The 22,368-nt window shown below is 36.1% G+C and overlaps 2 protein-coding genes across 2 annotated transcripts in view; both read right to left on the bottom strand.

The window, feature by feature from the left end:
- The window catches only part of PDCL2 (phosducin like 2), a 40,353-nt gene extending 29,040 nt beyond the window's left edge, over positions 1-11,313 (bottom strand). The window contains exons 1-3 of the mRNA XM_036852245.1: positions 11,251-11,313; positions 5,074-5,194; positions 4,392-4,482 (exon numbers count right to left, since the gene is read on the bottom strand). Coding sequence (XP_036708140.1) covers positions 4,392-4,482; positions 5,074-5,194; positions 11,251-11,313 — 275 coding nt within the window. The remainder of the gene's footprint in view (positions 1-4,391; positions 4,483-5,073; positions 5,195-11,250) is intronic.
- Positions 11,314-15,152: 3,839 nt separating this feature from the next.
- NMU (neuromedin U) overlaps positions 15,153-22,368 on the bottom strand; it is a 40,260-nt gene continuing 33,044 nt past the window's right edge. The window contains exon 10 of the mRNA XM_036853889.1: positions 15,153-15,765. The gene's annotated coding sequence lies outside the window, so the exon portion shown is untranslated. The remainder of the gene's footprint in view (positions 15,766-22,368) is intronic.

The raw sequence follows: 22,368 nt of genomic DNA, 5'->3' as shown, positions 1-22,368 counted from the left end.
AAGGAAACACAAGCTTTAAATGATACATTAAACAAGATGGACTTAATTGATATTTATAGGACATTCCATCCAAAAACAACAGAATACACTTCCTTCTCAAGTGCTCATGGAACACTCTCCAGGACAGATCATATCTTGGGTCAAAAATCAAGCCTTGGTAAATTTAAGAAAATTGAAATCATATCAAGTATCTTTTCCAACCACAACTCTATGAGACTAGATATCAATTACAGGAAAAAATCTGTAAAAAATACAAACCCACGGAAGCTAAACAATACACTACTTAATAACCAAGAGATCACTGAAGAAATCAAAGAGGAAATCAAAAAATACCTAGAAACAAATGACAATGAAAACACGACGACCCAAAACCTATGGGATGCAACAAAAGCAGTTCTAAGAGGGAAGTTTATAGCAATACAATCCTACCTCAGGAAACAAGAATCACCTCAAATAAACAACCTAACGTTATACCTAGAGCAATTAGAGAAAGAAGAACAAACAAACCCCAAAGTTAGCAGAAGGAAAGAAATCATAAAGATCAGAGCAGTAATAAATGAAAAAGAAATGAAGGAAACGATAGCAAAGATCAATAAAACTAAAAGCTGGTTCTTTGAGAAGATAAACAAAATTGATAAACCATTAGCAAGACTCATCAAGAAAAAAAGGGAGAAGACTCAAATCAATAGAATTAGAAATGAAAAAGGAGAAGTAACAACTGACACTGCAGAAATACAAAGAAGCATGAGAGATTACTACAAGCAACAATATGCCAATAAAATGGACAACCTGGAAGAAATGCACAAATTCTTAGAAAAGCACAACCTTCCAAGACTGAACCAGGAAGAAATAGAAAATATAAACAGACCAATCATAACAACTGAAATTGAGACTGTGATTAAAAATCTTCCAACAAAAAAAAGCCCAGGACCAGATGGCTTCACAGGTGAATTCTATCAAACATTTAGAGAAGAGCTAACACCTAACCTTCTCAAACTCTTCCAAAATATAGCAGAGGGAGGAACACTCCCAAACTCATTCTACGAGGCCACCATCACCCTGATACCAAAACCAGACAAAGATGTCACAAAGAAAGAAAACTACAGGCCAATATCACTGATGAACATAGATGCAAAAATCCTCAACAACATACTAGCAAACAGAATCCAACAGCACATTAAAAGGATCATACACCATGATCAAGTGGGGTTTACCCAGGAACGCAAGGATTCTTCAATATAGGCAAATCAATCAATGTGACAAACCATATTAACAAACTGAAGGAGAAAAACCATATGATCATCTCAAGAGATGCAGAGAAAGCTTTTGACAAAATTCAATACCCATTTATGATAAAAACCCTCTAGAAAGTAGGCATAGAGGAAAAATTTACCTCAACATAATAAAGGCCATATATGACAAAACCCACAGCCAACATCATTCTCAATGGTGAAAACTGAAACCTTTTCCACTAAGATCAGGAACAGGATACGGTTGTCCACTCTCACCACTATTATTCAACATAGTTTTGGAAGGTTTAGCCACAGCAATCAGAGAAGAAAAAGAAATAAAAGGAATCCAAATCAGAAAAGAAGAAGTAAAGCTGTCACTGTTTGCAGATGACATGATACTATACATAGAGGATCCTAAAGATGCTACCAGAAAACTACTACAGCTAATCAATGAATTTGGTAAAATAGTAGCATACAAACTATTGCACAGAAATCTCTTGTATTCCTATACACTAATGATGAAAAATCTGAAAGAGAAATTAAGGAAACACTCCCATTTACCATTACAACAAAAAGAATAAAATACCTAGGCTAAGGAGACAAAAGACCTCTATGCATAAAACTATAACACACTGATGAAAGAAATTAAAGATGATACCAACAGATGGAGAGATATACCATGTTCTTGGATTGGAAGAATCAACATTGTGAAAATGACTATACTACCCAAAGCAATCTACAGATTCAGTGCAATCCCTATCAAACTACCAATGGCATTTTTCACAGAACTAGAACAAAAAATTTTACAGTTTGTATGGAAACACAAAAGACTCCGAATAGCTAAAGCAATATTGAGAAAGAAAAACGGAGCTGGAGGAATCAGGCTCCCTGACTTCAGACTACAAAGCTACAGTAATCAAGACAGTATGGTACTGGCACAAAAACAAATATAAATCAATGGAACAGGATAGAAAGCCCAGAGATAAACCCACGCACATATGGTCACCTTATCTTTGATAAAGGAGGCATGAATATACAATGGAGAAAAGACAGTCCCTTCAATAAGTGGTGCTGGGAAAACTGTACAGCTACATGTAAAAGAATGAAATTAGAACATTCCCTAACACCGTATACAAAAATAAACTCAAAATGGATTAAAGACCTAAATGTAAGGCCAGACACTACCAAACTCTTAGAGGAAAACATAGGCAGAACACTCTATGACATAAATCACAGCAAGATCCTTTTCGACCCACCTCCTAGAGGAATGGAAATAAAAACAAAAATAAACAAATGGGACCTAAGGAAACTTAAAAGCTTTTGCACAGCAAAGGAAACCATAAACAAGACAAAAAGGCAACCCTCAGAATGGGAGAAAATATTTGCAAATGAAGCAACTGACAAAGGATTAATCTCCAAAGTTTACAAGCAGCTCATGCAGCTCAATATCAAAAAAACAAACAACCCAATCCAAAAATGGGCAGAAGACCAAAACAGACATTTCTCCAAAGCAGATATACAGATTGCCAACAAACACATGAAAGGATGCTCAACATCACTAATCATTAGAGAAATGCGAATAAAAACTACAATGAGGTATCACCTCACACCAGTCAGAATGGCCATCATCAAAAAATCTACAAACAATAAATGCTGGAGAGGGTGTGGAGAAAAGGGAACACTCTTGCACTGCTGGTGGGAATGTAAATTGATACAGCCACTATGGAGAACAGTATTGAGGTTCCTTAGAAAATTAAAAATAGAACTACCATACGACCCAGCAATCCCACTACTGGGCATACACCCTGAGAAAACCATAATTCAAAAAGAGTCATGTACCAAAATGTTCACTGCAGCACCATTTACAATAGCCAGGACATGGAAGCAACCTAAGTGTCCATCAACAGATGAATGGATAAAGAAGATGTGGCACATATATACAATGGAGTATTATTCAGCCATACAAAGAAACGAAATTGAGTTATATGTAGTGAGGTGGATGGACCTAGAGTCTGTCATACAGAGTGAAGTAAGTCAGAAAGAGAAAAACAAATATCGTATGCTAACACATATATATGAAATCTAAAAAAAAAAAAAAAAAGGTTCTGAAGAACCCAGTGGCAGGACAGGAATAAAGATGCAGACGTAGAGAATGAACTTGAGGACACAGGGAGGGGGAAAGGTAAGCTGGGATGAAGTGAGAGAGTGGCATGGACTTATATATACTGCCAAATGTAAAATAGATAGCTAGTGGGAAGCAGCCGCATAGCACATGGAGATCAGCTCGGTGCTTTGTGACCACCTAGAGGGGTGGGATAGGGAGGGTGGGAGGGAGACGCAAGAGGGAGGAGATATGGGGATATATGTTTATGTATAGCTGATTCACTTTGTTATAAAGCAGAAAGTAACACACCATTGTAAAGCAATTATACTGCAATAAATATCTTAAAAAAAAAAAAAAAGAATCACTGGTTCCTTTTATTGGAGAATAGTATTGTGAATCAAGAGCTGAATTCTAGGTGTGTTCATTGCTACCAAAGTATTGCTGCTTCTAACACAGTTCACTGATTTGTTTCGTGTGAAAACAACCTTGTATTCCTGGGACCAATCCCACTTGATCAGAATGTATTCTTCTTCTTTTAAATTGCTGGACTTAATTTGCTAATATTTTGTCAAAATTTTTCATACCTACATTTATAGGAGATATTTTTCTGTAGCATTCTGTTTTTGCAATTTCTTTGTCAAGTTTTTGTATCAGAATAAGTTGGGAAACCTATGCACCTGTTCTAATTTCTGAAAGAATTTGTTTATGACTGGTAATTAATTATTCATTAAATGACAGAAACCCTTGACAAACATCAGGCTAGAAGGAAAACCATGGCCCTCTTTTTGTTGGCCTTCTATTGACATTTTCCATTTATTCACATGTAGCTTGACGAAGTTCTACTGTATATTATTGAATAGCTTTTTATTTAAGCAAAGGCAAAAAAGGTCAAGAAAAAAAACCATCTTATATAAGGTGAGTTTTAAAATGTTAATTAAAAATTAGTTTTGTTCTTTTTAAAATATAGTCTGTAGACAGAAAAGGACTTTTTCTTAGTTTCATTCTTACAATACTTCATTCATAAACTCATAAATTATCCAAATGAATCACTGTACCTATATATTTCAATAGCTCTCATATCTTCATCATCAAATTCATCTTCAGCTTCCTTCAACTGTGCAAGAGTCATCTTTTCGTATGGTTTAACTAAAACAAAATAAGTTGTAGATAACTGAGTTATTTAAAAGCCAATTTTACTTTAGAGTCACATGTCTAGAAAAAACAATATATTAGATAAATGGAGATCAAGAATATCTTTAATGTTGCAGTTTCTCCAGCATATAAGCTATATTGTGGCTGACTGCTTCAGGTTTGTTTAAAGTGCTGTTACTCCCTCAGAGTTCACAGAACTACCAGGCTGCATTTAAAAGCAGATGTGAAAATCAATTAGACCTCATAAATTTAGATTTCCTCAAGTACCTGGAAATTTTGACAAATAATACATTTTATATAGAATGATCAAAACAGAAAGTAATCACAAGGTAGAGAAATATGATAGAGAAAAAAAAGCTCACTAGCTTAGATACCAGGGCATTTCAGCTCTGATATTAACTAGCATGTAACTTTCAACACATGAATTAGAAATTTTAGGTGTCAGCATCCTAATTTCAAAAGTATGAGTGGGATTTATATTAAATTATTTCTAATGTCCTCTCTCCCTCTAAATTCATGAAATACATGATCACTGTCATAACCGTATTATTCCCTTCACCCAGCCCACCAAATGCACAACTATACCCATTGCTTCTTTCTGTAAACGTAAAACCATTTCTTCAATTTCATCTTTTGGCTCTTCTTTTGGAGGAAGAATGCCAAAATCTCTTAAAATTTCATTCCATTCTGTATCTTCATTTGGATCCTATATAAAAAAAATAAAAAATCTATTAGCACAGTTGTGCATTTTAATATATGTAAAATCGATTTCCAACCATGTAATTGTTCATGAACTCTACAGGTAAACTAGAAAATTAGTTTCAAAGAATACAACAAAATGGCCTACTTTTTTCCCATATCCCAGTTCCGTAATGCAACTACATACTTTGATAAAAAGAATACATCCTCCACCCTCAAAGTTACACTGAGATGTTTAATAAAAAATAAATCTAAAAAACATATATCAAATGTTAATGAAGAAACTTGTAAGTCATGGAAAATTCTCTGAAGACTATAATAGGCAAAACCAATTTACATCATGCAAAATACTGTTTTCTTTTTCTACATAAGCATTGAAGACCTCAAGGTGGACTTGCTTCTTTTCAGCTATATAGCTTCATGGAATTCTTACTCCCAAGTTAAATCTTAGAAGAGGTTAGGAATCTTTTCATAGTTCAATTTTTGTCTAACCATAATTTCTGTCTTTGAAATGTAACCTTGTTTTCCATGTTACTTAGGCTTTGATGTTTTATTTGCTGCTCTTCCTGTAACTGTCTGTCACATATCAACTATATTGTCTTTCTAGTCTGCTGTACCTTTTCTCTGAGGTTTTCAGAGAAAAGGAGAACTTAATTATATACATGAGTAAATACTGCTGCAAACAAAGTAAAAGATAGCCTTGAATGAGCTCCACCTCCGGGTATTCACATCCTGCATAATCCCCTCTCCTTGATTATGGGTGGGAACCATGGCATGCTTCTAATCAATAGAATATGGCAAAGGTAAAGGAATATAATTTCTTTGATTTCATTCCATAAGATCGTAACTTCCATCTTGCCAACATTCTCTCACACTTGCTGGCTTTGATAAAGCAAGCTGTCATACTGTGAGGTCCCCCATGGAGAGAACTCTGTGACAAGGAAAATGTATTCAGCAATCAGCTAGACACTGAGATCCTCAGTCAAATAGCTCCAAAAGAACTGAATTCTGCCAACTACCATGCAAATAAACTTAGAAGGGGATCCTTCAGATGTACTCTGTTGTACCTTCAGATTCAACCCCAGCTCTAGCTGACACTTTAATTGCAACCTTGTTGGAGACTCTGAAGCAGATGGCCCAGCTAAGCAATGCCTGGATCCTTGACCCATAAAAACTCTGAGATAATAAATGTGTTATTTTAAGTCACCAAGTTTGTGGTGATTTGTTATGCAACAATGGATAACTAATACAAGTATCATCTTATTTCTCCTCTTCATCCTATTCTTTGGGCAAAGTTTCGGTTTTTTATTCACACTGGTCTTTTACTGGTCTCTCTATCCACAAAATCTTCTGATCTCCATTCTTTCTATATGTCTTAAAACAATTAAGTCACCATCAGCAGGAGTTCTGCACTTGATAATGGCAGACTAGATAACCTGATCAAGCCTCTTACTGAGAACAGCTAGTAAAACTGGACAAAATAGATGAAAATTAATTTGAAGGCACTGGAGAATCAACAAAGCAGTGAAGAGAATTACGGTAAGAAAATCCTGGATGAGAAGGAGACCCAGAGAAAGAAGCTCTATGTTTGGGTCCACTCCCCTTCAATCAACTACCAATTCTGAAAGAGGCCAAGAGGCTGAGAAATTAAATAAAGGTGCACAGATTCGAGCACAGTGACCAAAGACAGAAATCAATAAGAAAATGATAACTAGGAGATCATCATATATTTGGAATTAAAAAAAAATGCTAAATGACCAAAGGGTCAAAGAAGAAATCACAATGGAAATTTAAAAGCATTAGGAATTGAATGATAATAAAGCCACGTATCAAAAATATGTGGGCTGCAACAAGAGCAGTTCATGAAAGGAATTTTACACCCTGAATGTAACATATTAGAAAATGGAAAAGGCTTACAAATTAATATACAAGCATGCAACCTAAAAAGCTGGGAAAAGAACATCAAAATAAACCAAAGGTAGAAGGAAGGAAATAATAAAGATGAAAATAGAAATTAATGAAATAAGAATCAAATATATAATAGAGTGGGTTAACAAGGCCAAAAATTGGGTCTTAGAGAAGACTAATAAAATAAACACTTGCCAAGACTGATAAGGAAAAAAAGTGAGAAGACATCACCAGTATTAAAAATGAAAAAGGAGAACTCCTGACAGATAATACAAATATTTAAAAAGAGAAGCCTCTCTATTGTGTTTTGCTCATATTTTTTTCTACTTTAGGGTGGAAGCTTAGATCAAACTATAAACCTTTCTTTTTTTTTTTTTTTTTTCTTTTCAAGCACACATAGAACTTTTTTTTTAGAGTCTTTTTTTTTTTTAATTAAAAAAAATTTTTTAACATCTTTATTGGAGTTCTTTTCTAATTATAACCACTTAAAGCTACAAATTTTCCTTTAACAAATTCTTTAGCTGCATCCTACAACTTTCGGTATGCTGTATTTTTATTATTATTCAGTTAAAAATATTTCTAATCTTACGATTTTTTGCTGACATTTTTACTTGGAAGGATACTGCTTAATTTTCAAATATTTTGGACTTTCCTAGGTATCTTATTAATAATTTCTAAGTTACTTCTGCATGGTCGGAAAACATACTTTGTTAAGATTTTGATTTTTTGAAATGCATTTACTTGTTTTATGACCCAGCATATGGCATATCTTAGTGAATGTTCTACATAGTGTGAAAAGAATGTGTATTTTGCCACTGATGGGCTTTTTTCTCCACAAATCAATAGACTGTTGACAGATTTGTTCAGATCTTCTATTCTGTGATTTCTGTATCTACTTGTTCTATCAATTACTAGGAGGAGGGGTGTTAAAATCTCTAGTTATGACTGTGGATTTGTCTATTTCTCCGTCAGTTTTTGCTTTATGTGTTTGAGGCTTGATTATGCAAATCCACAGCTATATTTATGATATTTTCCTGATGAATTTCTCCTATCATTATAAAATGTTCCTTTTAATTTCTAGCAGTAATCCTCATCCTGATGTCTATTTTGTTTGTTACTAATATAGTTTATACCCCTTATTCTTAAGTACTGTTTAAATAACATGTCTTTTTCAATCCTTTTACTTTAACCCATCTGTTTCTTTGTATTTAAAGTGTGTCTCTTTTAGCAATATGTAGCTATGTATTGCTTTTTAAACTATTCTGATAATCCCTACTTTTTAATTTAAGTGTTTATTCCATTTACACTTACTATAATTGTCTTTTTAATTTTTATTGGAGTATAGTTGCTTTACAGTGTTGTGTTAGTTTCTGCTGTACAGCAAATTAATATAATTGTTAATATTAGATGTAGAGCTACTATTTTCCTGTTTTTAATTAGTATTGTTTGCTTTTTTGTTCCTCTGTTCCTTTTTTGCCTTCTTTCGATTAAATATTTTCTAGAATTATGTTCTTTGCAACTGGCCTTTTAGGTATACATCTTTGCATTATTGCCTTAATAATTGTTCTAGAAATTATAATGGTATCTTTAACATATTACAGTTAATATTGTAGTATTTTACATAAAATATGGGAACCTCACTTAGTATAGTTCCATTTACCACTATCCCATCCTTTGTCTTACTGCTGTTATATATATTAACATTTACAATATATTTGAACCCCTATAATACAATGTTATGATTTCTACCATAAACAATTATGTCTTTTAAGAAAATTAAGAGAATAAATATATTTAGTTTTTAGAATTTACCCACATATTTACCATTTAAGGTGCTCTTCACACTTACTTTTAGATCCAGTTTTCCACCTGATGTAATTTCCTTTCCGTCTGAAGAAACTTCCTTGCATTTCTTACCCTTCAGGTCTGTTGGAACCTAATTCTCTCAGTTTTCATATTTCTGAAAATGTCTATTTTTTCCCAGTTTTTTTGATGGATAGTTTAGCTGGATATAGAATTTTGGTTTGAAAGTTTTCCCTCCAGCATTTAAAGCATTTTAAAAGCCTTCTGGCCTCCAATGTTTCTGATGAGAAGTCAGCTGTCAATCATATTGCTGTTCTCCTGTATATACGTAACATACACATCTTTACATTATGTCTTTTCTCTGGATGTTTTCAAGATTTTATCTTTTGATTTCAGAAGTGTGTCTATGTGCTTGGTGTGGTTTTATTTGTATTTACCCTGTTTGGAGTTCCCTGAACTTCTTAGATTGTTAAGTTTATGTCTTCCCTCAAACTCTGGACAATTTTATCCATCATCCTTTTAATTTTTTCCTGCCCCCCCACCCCGTCTTTCCTCTCCTTCTAGGATTTTTGACAGGATGTTACATGTATGTTAACCATGTATTACAGTTAGATGTATGTTAACCAATTTAACAATGTCCCTTCAGTTCACTGAATCTCTATTCACTTTTAATATTTTTCTCTCTGTTCTTAAAGTTGGACACTTTCTATTGATGAATCCAAGTTCCCTGACTCTTCTGCCATCTGCAATCTGCTGTAAAGCCCATTCAGTGAATTTTTTATTTCAGTTGTTGATCTTTTCAGTTCAAGAATTTCCATTTGCTTTATTACTGTTTCTATTTCTCTGTTATGATTCTCCAACTGTTAATTCATTTTCCTTTAAGTCCTTGAATATATTTATAATAGCTGCTTTAAAGTCTTCTTTTGCTAATATCAACATCTGGATAGTCTCAGGATTTGTTTCCATTGGTTGCTTTGCTTTTGAATATGAGTCACATTTTGAATATGGCTTTTCATTTTTTTCTTTTTGCTTATATAATTTTTATTGCATACTAGACATTCAGGAAGATACATCATAGAAATTTATGATTTTTTATGTTCCTCTAAAGTATGTTGATTTTCATACTTGAAGGCAGTTAACTTGGTTGGACTCAAACACCAAACTACTTCAATTGAAATGCGCAGCAGCCAAAACCTCAGATCACTTCAGTTCTTTGACCTTCTAGTGGCTGCTTTTTGCCAGGCACCTTGGGGTCTCCTATATACATATGGAGTTTGGCTGACAAATAAGAATTTGTGTGGATTTTATACGCAGAATTTAAGGATCATCCCCTCTGTGTTATTTTCCTTTCTGAGACTTCCTCATGATTCTCCCACCACTCTACCAGCCCAGGACTTTGCCCTCCAACATCTGTATTAAAATGGTAGTTTTCTGCCACCCCATGCCATATGATTGTAAAACGCCCTCAACTACATCTAATCTTCTTTTTAAACTATTGTGTTAATTTTAAAATATGTTCACAAATTCTTTCATGCACCTTTTTTGAGAGTTGAAGCTTAACCCACTTCCATTGAGTATACGCTGAACCTGCTGTCTCATTTCTAATAAACTGAAAATATGATAGAAGTGACACTATGTGATTTCTAAGACTAAGTCACAAAAGGCACTGCTGCTGCTTTTTCCTCTCAGTCTCTCTCATCACTTGCTCTGGGGGGAAACCAGTTGCCATGTTTTGAGGACACTCAAGCAAATGGAAATTCTTGAACTGAAAAGATCAACAACTGAAATAAAAAATTCACTGAATGGGCTTTACAGCAGATTGCAGATGGCAGAAGAGCCTGTGTTAGTCTGCTTGGGATTCCATAACAGAATATCACAGACCAGGTGACTTAAATAGAAATTTATTTTCTCACAATTCTGGAGGCTGGAAGTCTAAAATCAAGGTGCCAGCAGGGCTGCTACTGGTGAGAACTCTTCTCCTAGCTTGCAGGAGGCCACCTTCTTGTTGTGTGCTCACATAGCCTTTCCTCTGTGTGTGTGCAAAGAGAGAGAGCATGCTCTAGTGTCTCTTCCTCTTCTTATAAGGACACTGATCCTATCAGCAATGTTTTGTAGTTTTCAGTGTACAAGTCTTTTGCCTCCTTGTTTATGTTTATTCCTGAGTATTTTATTCTTTTTGATGCAATTATACATGGAATTGTTTTCTTAATTTCCTTTCTTATTATTCATTGTAGTGTATAGAAATGTCTTCATCAAATTTTATGGTCACTTTTTATAGTCTCCTACTCTTTGAAGATAATTTCAATTTGGTCTTTTGTTTTTTTAAACATAATAAGCATAGTTATTTTATACCTGTTTCTGATCATTCAGATAACTGAAGTCTCTGCAAGTCTGTTTTTGTTGGTTCATGCTCATAGTGCCCTGTTCCCTTGTGTGCTTGGTCACTTTTGACTGATTTCTGCTTGATGTCCTTGAAAACTTATCTCCATGAATTCTAACATAAAGATGTCTTCCTGCACGAGGATTTGCTATTTCTTCCAGGTATTTACAAGCACTAATTAGTATATAACTAATTTTTTTTTTAAAGATTTATTTTTTATTGATTGATTAATTGCTATGTTGGGTCTTCGTTTCTGTGCTAGGGCTTTCTCTAGTTGTGGCAAGCAGGGGCCACTCTTCATCGCGGTGCATGGGCCTCTCACTATCGTGGCCTCTCTTGTTGCAGAGCACAGGCTCCAGACGCGCAGGCTCAGTAGTTGTGGCTCATGGGCCTAGTTGCTCCGCCGCATGTGGGATCTTCCCAGACCAGGGCTCGAACCCGTGTCCCCTGAATTAGCAGGCAAATTCTCAACCACTGCGTCACCAGGGAAGCCCCATATAACTAATTTATATCAAATTCACAGTTTGAAGTTTGTTGGATCACCCAGACAATATGCCTTAGGTTGCAATCTATGTGAGAGATCTCTTGAGCCACAACTTCTTGGGGATAGGTTTTATTGCTTTTCTTTTTCTCTCCTGCTCCACTAGGCATCAAGACGACCTTCCCTGAATTCCCCTAGACATGGGTTTATCTCTGGTTCATACTCCTATTAGTTTCCCATGCTTCCATGGACCATACCCTTTGATTCCTCGTCACCCTGTGATTACACCCAGGAACGAACTGCAGATTGCTAAGATGGCCTTGTGGTAAAACTGGCTTTAAAGCTCTGGAAATCCATTCACCTGCTTTTCCACTTTCCCTTTGATTTTGGTCTCATCATTTACTATCACGTTATCTCTGATGCTTTTAAGGAGATAGGTTTTACATTCTAGCCAGCATTATTCAGCAGGAGAGTTGGTCCAAATAACTGAGCCCTCTATTATCAGAAAATCCAGCAGTCACCTTTTTAAAAAACCCTCCCTGCACTTTGCACCCCCTACCACCCTATCTCTCTTTTCTCCTTCCTACTCAAACTTCTTAAAATAATTGTCTATATATGCTGTAACCACTTCCATCTCCCATTCATTCTTTGACCTACTCCAAATTTGGCTTCTACCTCCAATACTCCTTTCAAAACTGTTCTAAGGTCACCTATGAGCTCCATGTTGTTATTTTCAATGGATTTTCATTGTATTTGATATCTCAGGCAGAACTGGGGAGAGTCTGTCATTCTTTTCGTTAAAACACTCTTTCTTGATATTCATGATATCACATACTTATGGTTTTATTCATACCTCTCCGTGACTGCTCTTCCTTAACTGATCTGGGAGTTAGTTGCAATGGGATTTAATAGTAAATGCTCTATACTCTGATCTTCCCTTCACCTTTAGAAATTATCTATGAAATTGTAATAAGAGAAATAGAAATAGGCATCGCAATCTATTTGATAAAGGTATTATGGCATTTATCATGACACAGTTATATCTGACTCTCTCTTATTCCCCCACAGTAAGCTCTTTTAGAACAAGTCCACAACTACACATAAGCACTGAATAACTGGCTATTGAATAAATCAATGAATAAATAAATGAACAAAGATTAATATGCTGTCGTCTCTACTCTCAATTACATTTCAGCCTATTTCTTGAAGAGCAGACAAAAATCAGGACAAATTTGCAATGTTTTTACATAGTGAATAAAATGCACTTGCTAGGAATCTATTATTAACACAAAAGGAATACCCTTTAAAATTATATGTAATTTGTGTTCAAAATATCCTAACAAATTATACAGCATAAACGATTTCCAAAATTAAATATGTAAAACTAGAAAAATCACAGTGGTTTTAATCTGGGATAGCAGGTGGGAAGAAGCTTTTTTCTGAAGTTGGAAATGAGAATTTTACTCTGATTAAAAAAAGGAAATAAAAGCACAGCCTTCTGCTTAATAATGCAGCTTTAGATAGAGGAGCAACCTTCTTACGAATTAATGGAAGTTTAACAGAGTTTTTGTGATCAGGTAGGAGAAACTCCAGGGACAGCTGGTCTTTCTCAAGACAGATGCGACTATTAGGGTTTCCTCTCTGACCTTTTTAAAATGTAGTGGGGCAGGATACTTAAATTTAATTACACTTGGGCTAAAGCTGATGGTCTATTTCTTAAGTCAGAAATAGTGCAGCAGTAAGATTTCCAGGATATAGGTGTGAAACGCAATCCAAAGGCTTCCTCCAGCGACAAGCGGAAGTCTTTCTTTAGTGTTGAAAAAACGGCGTTCTCCTAGAGGTAATTTGAATTTCTCTCCAATTGTGACAGAGACGCAAGCAAAATTCAGCTCTCACTGAAAACAAATGTTAGAACCTAACCCCGGTAGGCCGCCCTCCCCATCGCGCTCAGCCTCAGGCCCAGCCAGGGACCCCGCTGGGGTGTCCAGGTTCCCCGGAAGCCGCGACTCCCACCTGCATGGTGTTCCGCCTCGCCCCTCACACGCCGGTGTCGTCTAACTCCTGGCGGGGACTCCTGGCTCCGACGTCCCCTCGAAGCCACAAGGGAGCCCGCCGAGGTCCTAGCTATTCCCACTGCCCACGGGGAGGGAGACGGGAGAACAATGGCCTCTGACGCACGTGAGCCTGGCGCAGCTCTGTTGCCAGGCAACGCGGAGGCGTGGCCTAGGAAGTGGCTGTGGGTACTGACGCACCTGGACTTGGGCATTTATCCCAAGCAGCGCCTCTTTCGTTCATGATAACTGGTGCCGGCATTCCTCCCACCCGTCCCTCCACCACCTCCAAAATCACGCGTTGTTTCCGTGCCTCCGGCACCCTTCAATCCCTGAGTCCTGTCTTCATGGAGAAGTAACAAAATCCTGGGGAGAGAACTCTTCAGAGTATAAGTTCTTAACGTGGAACCCATAGCCTATATTTGGATGGACTTCAGGGGGTGCCTAGCCCCAGCCCTCGATGCACACATAATTGTGTTGTATGTGTAAGTTTTGGGGGGTATTTAAGGACCAGAGCTTTCATCAGATTCTCAAATGGCTCTCTGCCGCCACCTTAAAAACCCATTGCCTTAGGAGACAGGAGCTCAGACTTTAGGTAGGAAACCTAGACAGTTTGGTTCCTTGGTGTTTAGATGAAGGAAAGGATGTTTACTGGGAGCTGCCAGGAACATGAGGAAAACATATGATGTTATTGCCAAATAAGGTTATACGCCTGGTCACAAAGATGCGAAAAGAGTTGGAAAAGAAGAAAAAATGTTTTTAGTGACACAGTTTTAAACTCGGGCTCAGCACTGGACTACTCCATCTGTAGTGCCCAGTTAATACAAATCGTACATTCCTAACAGCCTATATGTTTTGTTTTATTTGTGTGTAAAATATTAATATTAAATATAAAATATTTTAAAACATCACACTATTTTTGTAACCATGTTTTGTTTTCTTCTTTTTCTCATTCCCCTCCTCCTCCTCTCCCCTCCCCCCTTCCTCCCTCATTCCCCTTCTACTCCTCCTCTTTCTTCTTCTTCTCTTTAATATCAGGGGAACCCCCCAAAATGTAAGTGGCCTAAGTCTCTCTAGATTTCCGACAGGCCCTGGGAGCTGCTGCTTGAATTAGCAGTCAACTCCCTTTCTTATTTGACAATCTAAAATCCAGGCTAGTTGAATTACTGTGCATAGCACTAGCTAACACTGCCTATACATTTAGAGCTTTAGAGCCCTTTTGTTACCGAATTAAGTCCTACGGACCCTGCTCAGCCCCTAGCTGGGCAATGGCTCTCTGCCTTGGCGGGGGGAGGGTTCTTTTTCCATTCATGTTCGAGCAGCCAAATAACGAAGCCAAAGCTGAGATCAACACAGCACAAGCTTTATTCAGTGGCCAAAGAATGGAGAAGCAGGAACTAAGTTCACAGATCCACTTCTTGCCCACGTGTCCAGAGGGCTTTAATTTTAAAGAGTAAAGACAAAGGGAGGAGGAGTGAGGTTAATGATGGGGAGGCATATGCATTAGTCTACTGGGGAAGAGGCAGAGTTTTTTCCAAGGGAATGGAGTGCCACCCCTTTTTATCCTTTTTTGGTCCTTAATATCCAGTCTTGGCCACCAGTAGGCATGTCATTTAATATGCTAATGTAGTAAAATCAGCATATAATGAGATTCAGGGTCTGTTGGAGGTCAGATCTCTCACCATCTTGGTCCTAGCTGGTTCCATCTGGTTTTTGTTTGTTTGTAGCTTCCTTTTTTATTTCTGGACCCTTTAAAGATTTATGTTAACTCTTGCTAAAAGTGGGGGTTGGCAGGTTTTGAGCAAAGACCTGGAGCAGCTCTGGCAACATTCTCTGTCTCAAGTCCGCATCTCATCAAGGCAATTCATTTTTTAAAGAAGATACTTTTTGTTCTCTTCTGCTCCTTCTTTCTCATGTTCTTCACGTGGGTTGACAAGAAGTGAAATTCAGGGACTCTGTTAGAAAAAGGCATAATTTAAGCTATAATCAGTGGTCATCATTAGTAAGACAAAGGCTTGTTAGATACTCTGAAGAATGTAAGAACTAATCCTACCCACACAGAGAGCCAGCCTTCTCTAATCAGCCAGCAACCAGCTGGTAGAGTAGGCGGTTATCCAAGAGGCCAGGTCAGAAGGGAAAATCCAGGGGAATCTGAAGGGAAAACCCAGGGGAACCTGAAGGGAGAGAATCTCAACATCCATATGAGGTTAATTGTGCCCACTAGACACTGATTTGATGTAAAAAGTTCACCCACTGTGTTCATGATTCTCTACTAGTAAGACTGCATTCTTTCTGGACAAGGCTGGTTGCCTTTCAGATGCTGCAGGGTGAAACAACTAGATAACTAATAAGAATCTATTGTATAGCATAGGGAACTCTACTCAATACTCTGTAATGACCTATATGGGGTAAGAATCTAAAAGAGAGTGGATATATGTATATGTATAACTGACTCACTTTGCTGTACAGCAGAAACTAACACAACATTGTAAATCAACTATACTCCAATAAAAAAAAAAAGATAAACTTAATACTACTACTTGGTAGAAAAAGCTGGCCTCCTGTTATGTTAGTAGCAATAAGACATCTATTTTACAGTGTATATATCAGAACTTGCTTATTGGACTATTGGATGGATCATGGCCAAGTCCTCCAACTAGTATAGTTTTAGTTGGTATTCATGTTCTAAGATTGTTAGCTATTTGGCATTCTGCTATTTTGTAAGAGCTGGTGATTTTGTCACTGAAGAAATCCAAATAGAATAAACTAAAATCGCTCATTAAAACTCAGCTCTACTAACTACCTTTAATAAAAATATCAAAAGAGCATTGTATATGAGTACCATCAACAGCCTCAAGGATCTAAGGAACATAATTATTCACAGCTTTATTATACACTATCTATCATTACAACACTAAGAAAAAATATTTTAAGATGCTTCTTTAATTTTCAACAAATTAAACATTTACAATCTCAATCAACTTTTACTGAGAATGCTTACAACACAGGGATTCTCAAACATGTTAAACTTAGCAAGGATTGTTTTTCAGAAGAAAACAAAATGTCAGTACATCTTGTATTCCATAGCATTGTTTCTGCAGAAAATAGTAGGCATTCTGTTAAAAAAAAAATTGAATTTAGATTCAAGTATAAACGGGTATATGAATGTATGTATATAATGAGCATATATACAAGTCTATATACACTTCCTTTATATATAGACATTTCTATAAATATTTTGTCATGTATGATAAAATTGACATCTGAGATATTTCTCAGCTATTCTTCAATCTGCATATTTTTAATTATCGTTTAATATCTCTCTGAGGAAATGCTTATTCTGTATGCCACTATTTTCCAAAGTTTTACAAAAATTATTTAACTGTATAAAAGTAGTTTCCTAAAGCTCATTGATGCCAATAAGATTTATGAATATGTTGCAGTTATTCCTCATGTATTTGTGACTAAATCATCCTATTTTATATCTAACCATAGTCTAAATAAATATAAGTCATCAGGACAGAGTAAGATCTCAGATAATCAGATGAGAAAAACAAAGAAAAAGTATTATTGAAGTGTTTCTCTATTGACAAGATAAAATGAAATCCTGAGTGAATTAGTATATGTGGGCCCTAATCTTGGAAACAATCCAAATAAAGCTATTTTTCTCAGTTTCAGAGAGAATTTTTTGCTAACTTGATCAAATCATGGATTAAATTCCATTTCACATTTATGAGCACTCTAACACTTAGTTTAGTGTTAAAATCAGACATTTTTTCCATTTAGTATTAAACTATTTTTTGTTCACATTTTATAAAATGCCTCAACATTTGTAATATTATAAAATACAGTTCTTTTCCATTAACTTTTTGTTCTTAGTTCCTTGAAACAAGAAAAAATTAGAAATATGATTGCTCATATTCTTTTTTTTTAATAAATTTATTTTATTTATTTATTTATTTTTGGCTGCGTTGGGTCTTTGTTGCTGCACGTGGTCTTTCTCTAGTTGTGGCGAGCAGGGGCTACTCTTCGTTGCGGTGCACGGGCTTCTCACTGTGGTGGCTTCTCTTATTGCGGACCATGGGCTCTAGGCACGCGGGCTTCAGTCGTTGTGGCATGCAGGCTTCAGTAGTTGTGGCTTATGGGCTCTAGAGCACAGGCTCAGTAATTGTGGCTCACGGGCTTAGTTGCTCTGCAGCATGTGGGATCTTACTGGACCAGGGCTCGAACCCGTGTCCCCTGCATTGGCAGGCGGATTCTTAACCACTGAGCCACCAGTGAAGCCCTGCTCATATTCTTGATGTGAACATAACAAGCCTTTGTTGAAACATGAATTAATACCAAATATAGTTTGAAAATTCAAGTTCATAATTATGCCCCATGAGAACATAAAATTTTTTCTTCACTTTTCCAATATTTGTATCTTTTATTTCTTTCTTGTCTGAGTTGGCTAATGCATAAGAACTACATGAAATAAAAGAGAACAGAGCATCCTTGTTTTGTTTCTGATGTTAATAGAAATACTCCAAAATGTTTTACTATCAAGCCTTCTACTGACTTTGTTTCAGACCATTATATAAATATTGTTAATAAAGATTCATCTCTTTCTACAGGATCTTCTTTGAAAACATCAGAAATTGACATGGAACTTTACCAAAAGCATCTACAGGCATACCTCAGAGATAGTGCAGGTTCAGTTCCAGTGAATATCTCAATAAAGCAAGTCATACAAATTTTTTAGTCTCCTGTTGCATATAAAAGTTATGTTTACACTATACAATAGTTTATTAAGTGCACAGTAGCTTTATGTCTAAAAAGACAAATGCACATACCTCAATTTAAAAATACTTTATTGCTAAAAATTGCTAACCATCAACTGAGCCTTCAGAGATTCGTAATCTCTTTGTTGGTGGAGGGTCTTGCCTAGATGTTAATGGCTGCTGAGGGATCAGGGTATTAGTCGCTGAAGGCTGGGGTGACGGTGATAATTTCTTAAAATAAGACAACAATGAAGTCTGCCACATCGATTGACTCTTCCTTTCAGGGACAATTTCTCTGATAGCATGCAATGCTGTTTGATGGCATTTTACTCATAGTAAAACTTCTTTCAAAATTGGAGTCAATCCTCTCAAACCCTGCTGCTGCTGCTGCTGCTTTGTTTTTCTTTTTGGCTGCACCGAGCGGCATGTGGGATCTTAGTTCCGCACCGGATCGGACCTGCACTCCCTGCAGTGGAAGCATGGAGTCTTAACCACTGGACCCCCAGGGAAGTCCCCCTGCTGCTGCTTTATCAACTAAGTTTATGTAATATTCTAAATCCCTGTCATTGAAATTGTTGTCATTTCAACAATTTTTACAGCGTCTTCACTGGGTGTAGATTCCGTCTCAAGAAACCACTTTCTTTGCTCAGCCATAAGAAGCAACTGCTCATCTGTTAAAGTTTTATCATGAGATTATAGCAATTCAGTCACATCTTCAGGCTCCGCTTCTAATTCGAGTTCTCTTGCTATTTCTACCACATCTGTAGTTACTTCCTCCACTGAAGTCTTGAACCCTCAAAGTCATCCATGAGGTTTAGAATCAGCTCTTCCAAACTCCTGTTATTTTAACCTCTTCCTATGAATCAAAAATATTCTTAATGGTATCTAGAATGATGAACCCTTTCCAAAAGGTTTTCAATTTATTATACTTTGCCTAGATCCACTGGAGGAATCACTATCTATGGTAGTTATCACCTTACACAATGCATTTCTTAAATAATAAGACTTGAAGAAATTATTCCTTGATCCATGGGATGTTGTGTTAGGAGGCTTGAAAACAATCTCGCTGTACATCTCCATCAGAGTGCCTGGGTGACCAGATGCATTGTCGATGAGCAGTAATATTTTGAAAGGAATCTTTTTTTCTGAGCAGTAAGTCTCGATACTGGGCTTAAAATAGTCAATAAACTTTGTTGCATAAGATATGCTGTCATCTAGCCTTTGTTTTTCCATTTTTAAAGCACAGGCAGAGTAGATTCAACATAATTCTTAAGGGCCCTAGGGTTTTCTGAATGGTAAGTGAGCATTGGCTTCAACTTACAGTCACCAGCTGCGCTAGCTCCTAACAAGAGTCAGCTTGTCCTCCAAAGCTTTGAAACCGGGCAGTGACTTCTCTCTAGCTTTGAAAGTCCTAGATGGCATCTTCTTTCAATAGAAGGTGGTTTTGTCTACATTGAAAATCTGTTGTTCAGTGTAGCCACCTTCATTAATTATCTTAGCTAGATCTTCTGGATTTTGCTACAGCTTCTACATTAGCACTTACTGCTTCAACTTGAACTTTTATGCTATGAAGACAGCTTCTTTCCTTGAACCTCATGAAACAATCTCTGCTAGCTTCAAACTTTTCTTCTGCAGCTTCCTCAACTCTCTCAGCCTTCACAGAATTGAAGAGAGTTAGGACCTTGCTCTGGATTAGGCTTTGGCTCAAGGGAACATTGTGGCTGGTTTGATCTTTTATCCAGACCACTGAAATGTTCTCCATATCAGCAATAAGGCTACTTCAATTTCTTATTCACGTGTTCACTGGAGTAGCACTTTTAATTTCCTTCAAGAACTTTTTCTTTGCATTCACAACTTGGCTGTTTGGCACAAGGGGCCTGGCTTTTGGCCTGTCTCGGCTTTTGACATGCCTTCCTCACTAAGCTTAATCATTTCTAGCTTTTGATTTAAAATGAGAGCCGTGTAACTCTTCCTTTCACTTGAGACCTTAGAGGCCACTGTAGGATTATTAATTGGCCTAATTTAAATATTTTTGTGTCTCAGGGAATAGGGAGGCCTGACGAGAGGGAGAGTGACCGTGGAATGGCTGGTCAGTGGAGCAGTCAGAACACACACATTTATCAATTAAGTTTGCCATCTTACATGGGCGTGGATCATGGCACCGCAAAACAATTTCAATCGTAATATCAAAGATCACTGATCACAGATCACCATAACGAATATAATGATAATGGAAAAGTTTGAAATATTTTAAGAATTACCAAAATGAGACATAAGACACGAAGTGAGCAAATGCTTTTGGGAAAAATGACACTGATAGACCTGCTCAACACAGGGTTGTCACAAACCTTCAAATTGTAAAACACATAATATCTGTGAGGCACAATAAAGCAAAGTGCAATAAAATGGAGGTATGCCTGTATTGAGTTGATTGTATAATTTTTCTTTTAATGGTGAAAATATTTTCATAGACTTCCTGATATTGAACCATCTTAGTTGATGGAATGAACTTCACTTCATGGGGTCATATAATTATTTCAATGTATTGCTGAATACTATTTACTAATATTTCTTTTAAATGTTTGCATTGATATTTATAAACAGAATTGACCTACAGCTTCCTTTCTTATACTAACTTTGTAAGGTTTTGGTATTAGTATTTGCTGACTTCATAAAAATATTTTGAAATTTTTCTTACTTCTCTGAGCTGGAAAAATCTGAAATTTCTTGTCCTAGTACTCTTGACAGGAGAGTTTCTAGATAACATTCTCGATTTTTTTCCAAGGCCATCAGTATGCTTAGATTTTTTTTTTCTTTTTTCTGAGGTCAATTTTGGTAGCATCTACTTTATTATATATTCTCCATTTTATCTAGGTTTTCAAACTGATAGGCACAGAGATTTGAAAAGTACTCTTATGATTCCCATTTCTTCTGTATCTGTTTTAATTTCCCTCTTTTCATTTGTATTTTTGTATATTTATGGTTTCTTCTTTTCATTGATTAGGCTAGGAAAATTAGGATAGTTTATTTCATTTTTTATAAAGAATAAGATTTTTGGTTTATTTACCAATTGTTGTATTTTACTATTTTATAATCAATTAATTTCATCTTTCATTTTATAATTTTCTTCCTCTGCTTTCCTGAGGTTCACCTTGTTGTTCTTTTTAACTTAATGACAAATTCCTAATTCACTCACTTTTTCTTGCTTGATAGTGTTTAAAGCCTTAAATTTTCCACTAAATATGGTTTTGTCAGAGTCCCACAAGTTTTAACATGTAGTGTTTTCATTATCTTCATTTTCTAGATATTGTATAATTTTGGTGTTGTCTTCTTTAGTTGGAAATAATGTGTTTTGATTTTCATTTCTATGAGAAAATATTAAGAATTTTATATTCTTAAGCTAAATATGTATGTATTAAAGGGTTGAGATAAATTATATGAATGAAATATTTGCAAAAATATGTTCAGCGTAGAATCTGCATTTAGGATTACATAAAGTTAGTAGAATATAGTTTTATTTCTGTGGTATAAATTTATCAATGTGCATTTGCATTTAACTTTAAAATTCATAGCCTAATAAGTTATTAAGATTAACATATTTATTAAATGTGTAGGGCCATTCAATAGCTACTAAGTGTCTACTGTATCTCCAGCACTGAGGTGGAAACTCTGGGAGTCCCAAAGTAGAAGTCATGCTTTCATGTCTTTCCACATTTTCTTAGTTCTCTGGAAATGGTAAATCACAGCTCTTATAAAGAATCTTTGAATATAGGTCATCTGGAAGTCAGAAATGCATCC

Source organism: Balaenoptera musculus, chromosome 5 (genome assembly GCF_009873245.2).
Source record: "Balaenoptera musculus isolate JJ_BM4_2016_0621 chromosome 5, mBalMus1.pri.v3, whole genome shotgun sequence".
Taxonomy (NCBI): domain Eukaryota; kingdom Metazoa; phylum Chordata; class Mammalia; order Artiodactyla; family Balaenopteridae; genus Balaenoptera; species Balaenoptera musculus.
The sequence above is the reverse complement of the archived record's forward strand: the minus strand, read 5'-3'. Positions and strand labels throughout refer to the sequence as shown.